The sequence below is a fragment of the Mustelus asterias genome, chromosome 13 (assembly GCF_964213995.1).
Source record: "Mustelus asterias chromosome 13, sMusAst1.hap1.1, whole genome shotgun sequence".
Taxonomy (NCBI): Eukaryota; Metazoa; Chordata; class Chondrichthyes; order Carcharhiniformes; family Triakidae; genus Mustelus; species Mustelus asterias.
The window spans coordinates 107,011,266-107,020,077 of NC_135813.1; the positions used below are offsets into that span (position 1 = coordinate 107,011,266).

At 38.4% G+C, this 8,812-nt stretch overlaps 1 protein-coding gene across 4 annotated transcripts in view; it reads left to right on the forward strand.

Moving 5' to 3' along the window:
* The window catches only part of anapc7 (anaphase promoting complex subunit 7), a 34,752-nt gene extending 26,643 nt beyond the window's left edge, over nucleotides 1-8,109 (forward strand). For 3 of the 4 annotated variants that reach the window (XM_078227466.1, XM_078227467.1, XM_078227468.1), the window contains 3 exons: nucleotides 2,753-2,977; nucleotides 5,349-5,499; nucleotides 6,749-8,109. In XM_078227466.1, coding sequence (XP_078083592.1) covers nucleotides 2,753-2,977; nucleotides 5,349-5,499; nucleotides 6,749-6,938 — 566 coding nt within the window. In that variant the 3' untranslated portion in view covers nucleotides 6,939-8,109. The remainder of the gene's footprint in view (nucleotides 1-2,752; nucleotides 2,978-5,348; nucleotides 5,500-6,748) is intronic. The other variant, XR_013499407.1, reaches the window with a different exon arrangement.
* The last annotated feature ends 703 nt before the right edge of the window (nucleotides 8,110-8,812 follow it).

The window sequence follows — 8,812 nt, forward strand, 5'->3', positions numbered from 1 at the left end:
TTCGATCAAGCAGACGCAGCATGGATTCATGAGAGGAAAGTCGTGTTTGACGAACTTACTGGATTTTTATGAAGATGTGACTAGTGCGGTTGACGGAGGGGAACCACCGGTAGATGTGGTGTTTTTGGATTTCCAAAAGGCATTCGATAAGGTGCCTCACAAGGTTGCTGCAGAAGATTGGGGCACACGGAGTTGGGGGTAGGGTGTTGGTGTGAATTGGGGATTGGCTATCCAACAGGAAGCAGAGAGTTGGAATAAATGGGTGCTTTTCTGGTTGGCAGATGGTAACTAGTGGCTTGCCGCAGGGATCGGTACTGGGGCCTCAACTGTTTACTATTTACATAGATGATCTGGAGGAGGGGACTGAGTGTAGGGTAACAAAGTTTGCTGACGACACGAAGATAAGTGGGAAAGCGAATTGCGTGGAGGAAGCGGAAGGTCTGCAGAGAGATTTGAATAGGCTGAGTGAGTGGGCGAGGATCTGGCAGATGGAGTATAACGTTGGCAAATGCGAGGTTATTCACTTTGGAAGAAATAATAGCAAATTGGATTATTATTTAAATGGAAAAAAATTACAACATGCTACTGTGCAAAAGGACCTGGGGGTCCTTGTGCATGAGTCGCAAAAACTCAGTCTGCAGGTACAACAGGTGATCAAGAAGGCAAATGGGATGTTGGCATTTATCACGAGAGGAATAGAATATAAAAGCAGAGAAGTCTTGCTGCATCTGTACAAGGCATTGGTGAGGCCGCAGCTGGAATACTGTGTGCAGTTTTGGTCCCCTTACTTGCGGAAGGATATATTGGCCTTGGAGGGAGTGCAGAGAAGGTTCACCAGTTGGTACCGGAGATGAGGGGTGTAGATTATGAGGAGAGATTTAGCAGATTAGGTTTGTACTCGTTGGAGTTTAGAAGGCTGAGGGGTGATTTTATAGAGGCATATAAGATAATGAAGGGGCTGGATAGGGTAGAAGTGGAGAGATTCTTTCCACTTAGAAAGGAAACCAGACCTAGAGGGCACAGCCTCAAAATAAAGGGGGGTCAGTTTAGGACAGAGTTGAGGAGGAACTTCTTCTCTCAGAGGGTGGTGAATCTCTGGAATTCTCTGCCCACTGAAGTGGTGGAGCCTACCTCGCTGAATATGTTTAAGTCACGGATAGATGGATTTCTGATCGGTAAGGGAATTAAGGGTTAAGGGGAGCAGGCAGGTAAGTGGAACTGATTCACTTCAGATCAGCCATGATCTTATTGAATGGCGGGGCAGGCTCGAGGGGCTAGATGGCCCACTCCTGCTCCTATTTCTTATGTTCTTATGTTTATATATTGCAATATTATAAATTGTGCACCTTTCAATGCAAAGTTGTTTGTATTCTGTAATAATCCACAAGTACCTGTTAGGAACATAGGAACAGGGGGTTTGAAATTGCCGAGCCAATCAAACATTCAATTAGATCATGGCTGATCATCCACTTCAATGCCAACATTTGTTATGATGTCTGTGGCTTTTTTAAATGAAATTTTTTTCAATGAGTGAGCCAGTGATAACTGAAATATTTTAAGAGTTGCTTTGACTCTGCAAACAATTTCAGGCTCAGGCCTTTAGATGGCAACAGAGCAAAATGTTCAGTTTACCTTGTTGACGGGGCGGGGGGGAATAGCCATAGCCTCAGTCTCTTATGTTCAAAACCATCATAGAATCCCTACAGTGTAGAAGGAGGCCATTTGGCCCATCAAGCTTCCACCAACTCTCTGACAAGAGCATCTTACCCAGGCCCTATCCCCGTAACCCATATATTTACCCCACTAATCCCCATAACCTACATTAAAGGGCATTTTAGCTTGGCCAATGGACTGTGGGAGGAAACCCAAGCAAATATGGAGAATGTGCAAACTCCACACGGACAGTCATCCAAGGCCAGAATTAAACCCAGGTCCATGGCACTGTGAGGCAGCAATGCTAACCACTGTGCCACCATGCTGCCCCCTGATCTGGAGACGAGTTCAAAACCTACCACATAGGAATTCTGTTACTTGAAGTCTGGAATTAAAAAGATGACATCAATAAATGGTAACCATGTAACTTTCACATTGTCTAAAAACCCATCTGGTTCACTGATGCTCTTTAAGGAAGGAAACCTGCCATCTGTACCCAATTTGGCCCATGTGACTCCAGTCCCACAGCAGCGTGGTTCATTCTTAACTGCCTTCTGAAATTACCTAACCACTCAGTTCAGTCCAGCATCTAGGACAAAAAAACAGTCTGCAGCAGTTCAAGGCAGCAACTCACTGCTACCTTCTCAAGGACAATACCAGTGACGCCCACATCGTGTAAATGAATAAAAATAAAAATGCAACTTCAATAGTCATATATGCGTTGCTTCGTAACCTGTGTGGTCGAAATAATTCTATAACTTTCCCCTTTATGCTTCTAATACTAATCCAAAGTTAAACTGACTTGTTTCTGGTTTCACTGATTGGTATTTACTTTCTCAAATCCTTTCATAATTTCAAGCATCTGTGAGATTATCCCCTTCTTTTAACCTTCCCTGATCGAGTGACAATTGCTCTAGTTATTTTTTAGATGTCTCCTCAGGGAGCCTTTGTCCCAGTTTAAGCACATGTTGTGTCTTCAAAACAGCAGGATGGAACACACAGTATTTGTTTAACAATTCCTCAATTAGCTATCATTTTAAATTTGTGATTTTTTTTTCCCACCAAAGTCTCAGTTACATCACCTTATTTATTGCTGCAGGCCTAGTTGAATGCTATTTGGCTTCAAACAGCATACGGGAAGCAATGGTGATGGCGAACAATGTCTTCAAAACACTGGGTCCAAATGCCCAGACTTTGACCCTTTTTGCCACTGTATGCTTGGAAGACCCAATGACGCAAGAGAAAGCAAGGACGCTGCTGGATAAAGCTCTGGCACAGAAATCTGATTACCTGAAAGCAGTGGTGAAAAAGGCAGAACTTTTGAGTAAGCAATATTTGCCTAATCATTTGTGTTAGAAGAATTAATCATGATAAAACAAAGGTTTATAATTAAACTTAATCCCCTGGGCATTTTACAGTCTGAAGAGTTAGCACAATTTCAAGTCTTGCTTTAATTGTGATAGAAATTAAGGGAGAGAGGAAAATACATTTACCAATACTTTGTGCTCCATCAATGTGCCTGCGATTACATAATGAAAGCCCTTGTGGAAATCTTGAACATGAGCAAGTCATTAGTTAGGTCACAGTAAGAATGTAGCACGTATTTCTGGGCAGCCCACTCGGAAAGATATTAGAAGCATGGGAAGAGTAGTGCTTAAAATTCAATACAAAGGAACTTAGAATAACATTGATAAGCTAGTTATTAAAGAAGATTTGAAAAGTTGAGGCTTTTGCATCAATGTTAAGGGACAGACAAAGGGGTTTGAAAGATTTGTTTCTCCCAGTTGGTAAATTGGTCACAAGCAGGTGTAGATTGAAGATTAAAAGAAATAAATTATAATTGTTTCGCAACTTGTACATCCTCTATATACACAAAGCACTTTTACAGCTAGTAAATTAATTTTGAAGTGTAATGATTTGCTTTGTAGACAAATGGTACAGCCAGTTTTCACACAACAAACACCCATATTCAGAGATGAGATGAAAGACGTGTTAACCTGTCTTTGAGGGATTAATATCGGTCAAGAAACTGGGAGAACTGCCCATTGTTGAAGTAGTACTGTGAGATTTTGTCATCCACCTGAGTGGGGTAAATAAATTCTCAATTAGCACCTCATGAAAGATGTTATTTCCAATGGTGCAGCTGTTGCTAACGTGCTGGCTCAAATCATATGGTAAGCATCCGACTCAACAATAGGAATGCTCCCACTAAGCTATGGTTGTTCCTAGAATGAAAAGAGATTGAATATACTCTTTCAAGTAGCTGTTTTCAATTATGAAAGAGCTTGTTCGAGTAGATGCAAAGATAATGGCCTGGATTTTGTGGTCATCGATGAACGATAGCACTCTCTGACCCCGAACAAGACTGCCCACAAAGATCTAGTAATCTCTGTGGTGTAGATTTATCCTTTCCAAGGTTAATTTCATTCTGGCCCCAGCTACAGAGATCTTTGGCACTCACCAATTGAAGTGTCATCCAACAGTCCAAACAACCATTTGCATTGAAGAATCCTCTGAAAACAAACCAGCAATTAATCAGCAGGTTTTATCATTCACATTTTAGAATCTTAAAGAAAGTGTAATAAAGATTGGCGCATGCATATGGGTTTAAAGTGAAAGCAGAATAATTGTAACTTTTTAAAAACAAAGTCAATGCAAAGCACCGTTAAGAATTGTAATATCTCTCAAATATAAAATCAATGTTTCAGATCCGGAGAGGCTGGCCAACAATAGAATGTAACATGGATTTTTGCACACTTTGTGAAAAAACTGGACATTCTGCCTGCTGTTCAAAATCCACAGCTTGTCTAACAACACTGGCAAAATTGGAAGGGTTTGAAGAATTGAATTAAAATGAGTTTTGTCAAACCCATAATGCTGTACCTTGTGTTTTAAAAATTTGGTGTGTTTTTTTCCTCTAGAGATTTTGGGGAAATTACAACCTTGTGTGCAGCTTCCACTTTGACATGACTGGCCAGGATTTGTTTCCACTCTTGTTTTTAAGCTACTTTGTGACCACTTTTAATCCTGTAAAGTTTTGTTGCATCATTTAATGGAAAGGCATATTAGAAATTTGGTTCACGTGCTAAAGAATAAATTTCCAAACTATGGGGTTTATATCACATTTTATGAAACATCATTAACCTATATTCCCCACATTTTGTGGGAAGTTGCATGACGGTAGATAAAGAGATAACAATTATTCAATAAGTAAGACATAAATATTTACCAGAACAGAATCTGATTTTTGAACTTTTGAAATCTACATAAATATGTTTCTAAGCATCGCATGATTTAATTGCTTAATTCTGGTAATAACCATTATGTTTGAGTATTCCTGTTTTACAGATTACATTTTATTATATTTTAAAAGTTAGCTGGGAGGTTTAGTACTCTGCATTTCAAAATAAAAAGAAAATATTAAGGTACTAATTCATGGTAAAAGAGTGAATTAGCAAATAGTTGATTCTCAACTTCAATCCCTCTATCTGGGAGGAACTGCTTCCTCATTGATGAGAGAGGAAAACTACAGCAAATGAGCCACTACACCACCTAGTGGCCAGTCTGAAAACCTGCCCCGTGCCAGAGAAATTGAAAGGATAGTATTAAGATCCAACCTTAACTTTTTATATTCTGTGCTGTGAATGTTTGAAGACTACTGCCGTGGTTTCTTAAATCTCATTAATTCATGATAGGTCGAGAACAGAAATATGAAGAAGGTATAGCTCTTCTGAGAAATGCACTGGCAAATCAGAGTGTTTGTGTTCTACATCGGATGCTTGGAGATTTTCTCGTTGCTGTAAGTGATTATCAGGAAGCAATGGACCAGTACAGCATTGCATTAAGGTATGCAAAGCAAATATGTTTGTTTTTGCCGGCGATCAAACTACTGTTATGTTTTTAAATGTTTTCTTGTTGGTATTTAGAAATTGCAGGCAAGAACAAATGAACAGGTTTAGGTTTTGAAGCAAGTAGAACTCTTGCAATAAAAATCACAGTCAAATGAACTTAAATCCTTTCTAACTTACATTTGTGCTGGATTGTGTTGTTGAAGGGATATGACACTTCTTAGTCATTGAGCAGCAATTGATTACAGTAGGGAGCAGATCTGAGAGGACTGGAGGAATACAGCACTGGTCTGCGGATTGCCCAGGTTGAAGCTTGACAAATTATGGAGCCCCCTGGTTTCCCATCCTTTTGAGGCTCATTCAAAATCCCTTAATATTATACAAGGTAATGTTGCTGTGTTAATAAAGAAATGATTGCAATCAGATGTCAGTTTATAACATGGAGCAGCGAGTGCTCATATTGGAGCAATGTAGGGTTTCCTAGTGAGCTTAATGCTATCGATAATTCAGTGATTTAGTTCTTGCTAAGAGCTAGAGGTTCATGACATTCTAGAAGGTGTTGGCTTTTTTAGCAGCTCTTGTGGGACTGTGTCCCGCCGTGCCGTATTCCTCCCCGCAGTTGTATTGGGAAAATGGGAACATAAGATTAGATAAGCAATGTCAAGCATTTAAAGAATTAATTCATAATTCACAACAAATATGCATTGCCTTAAGGAATTAAGGGCTTCTATTTTTAGACACAGTGGACCACTTATCCTGAGAAGTTAACAATAGTATTAGATTAAAGCAAGAGACTTGTAATGTCAGAAAGAGTAGAAAGTCTGAGGATTTTAGAATTCAGCAAAGGGTGGCCAAATAATTTGATAGAAAAACCAGCATATGAAGTAAACTAGCAGATTGTAAAAGCTACAAAACAAATTGTAGAAGTAGGTATGCAGAGGGACCTGGGTGTCCTTACATAAGAATCTCAAAGTTAATACACATTGCCTTTTATGTGTGCTTAAATCCTTTACAAAGTACTAATGGGACACATTATTTGAAATACTGAATTTGTTCCTTTTGATTATCACTTGCATTTTGAAGCTTTCAACTTTAACGAGCATATCTTGGTTTTCTCTCTCTCTCGCCCTCCAAACTTCTGAACTAAGATCTGCGTCCTATAGCCATGCCAGTAAGATTGAAACATACTCTTTTCTCCAGCAAGTGATCATTTTAAAACTAATTGGTTAGTGACTTTCCATTTACAGCATGGATCCCAATGATCAGAAGTCTTTGGAGGGGATGCAGAAGATGGAGAAGGAAGAAAGTCAGACTGAGGCAGCACAAGAGGAAGATGTGGACGACATGGAAGGTAGTGGAGAAGAAGGGGACCTGGAGGGAAGTGATAGTGAGACTGCACAGTGGGCGGATCAGGAACAGTGGTTTGGCATGCAGTGAAAAAAGCATTAAGTTCCTCACAAATAATGCCTTGTGAGCCTCTTCAAATGAACTGCCATGTTTGGAATCCCATGCTTCTGCTATTACCCAAATAGGTCAGATTTTATAACTAGTTATAATCATTGATTCACAATACAGAAGAAAATCCATTCTCCAGAATTTCAACTTTTATTTCACAAGGTACGTTTCTAGTCTGACTGTATATCTCTGTACAAATTTGATCCTATGGCTTTACAAAAGTCTCTTCCTCTCCCTGTAATGTTAATTCAGGCCAGTTATATGATGTAGTGACTTTGGACTGGGCTTGTGTGGACTATTCTTGATGCTTAATATGTTTAGAATTTGCATATTTCAGTTCTGAGAATGTTCATCTTTCAAATTGATGAAAGCAACAAAATGAGCCTAATGTTTTGGTTGAAAGGATTACTTCCATTCAAGCTAAACAAAACTCTGGATGCTGAAATGTTTAAGTAATATTTTAATTCATGAAAGCATTAAAATTTAACCTAAAGGTGGTCAAGAAAGGAATATTTAAAGATATACATCTATTGAGAATCCTGAAACTACATTTTAAACAGCAAGTGATGGATTACTTATCACCGTTGTGTTCAGAGATTTAAAATGTTAACTACCCTCAGTTTTATTTTGAATTGTTCTTTCTCTTTCAGTGGACTTTCCCATTGACACGATTTATTTTTTCAATATCAGATCCAGCAGAATAGATTTTCAAACTCCCAGATCCATAACCTGTTCGAGTTTTACATTTAACTTATTAAAGGCAGGAGTTACTTGAACATCTGCTCTGTAGCATTTATTATTGGCTAGCTCTTTTCAAGTGTGCAAAAATTAAATTCTAGACATTTGTGGATCCTACAACTTATTATTTGTATTAAATCTTTTTGATAGCTGTGGTGTTTTGTGTGTACTCACCAGCCAGTTCTTGCAAGAACATAATGTTTTGATATCTCTTACTGTGTATTTTGTAAAGTACGTGAAAGTGGAATAAAATTTTGCTGTACTAATTAAAATGTATACAATGTATACAAAGCCGTTAAGAGCATCATTGTGTATGAAATGCACGTATTTTTTCCTTTAAAATAAAAAAAATAATGTCATTGTTAGCTTCTCATTTTTGATTAAAGTTAATTACATGCTGTTTGAAGTAACTTTTCATTTGTGTGTGAAATTATATAATTAGAAGTCTAGCTTTCTTGCTTTGGATGTGCATCAATAGTGTTTTGGGAGAAGTGTAATCACATTTTAAAGTGTCTGTCAACTTTGATCATTCTCAAATGCAGTCTGGTAAGTTTTTCCCACCAACAACTCAAACCCTGTCATGTTGCTCGATTTTTCTGCATTCCCTCAATTCCCCCATTTTTAAAAAAAAAATGCTAATCATCAATCCAATACCTACCACAAATCAATGAATTACTTCAAACTGCTTTTGCTGGCATTTCATTTTCTTGCTCAGCTTAGCAGTTATGTATATATATATTTTATACTGTATAGGAACAATCCAGAGTATACCATAACTGAGTCAAACATTTACAATTGATGGTGAATTGCATGCAGCGGGAAAAAAATCATAAGTGAGGGCTTAGTAACTAAAACTGTTGATTTATGGAATTTTATTTAAAATGCAGTCCATCTATTCTACATAGTTGATCTCTGTCTCTGCGAAATGTCCTGAATTCCTGATCCTCCATTTACCCTCCAAATAACTCTCATTGCCTCCTGTTCTCTGCATTTCCGCCTCCAATTGCTTCCTGAAAGCCGTGAAGCCAGTTCATTAATAATCTTAACTGAACTCCTGACTGCCTAGTTTTACCTTCTTAGTCCCGGCCTCATCTTCTGGCACTATTCTTATCTCCTTC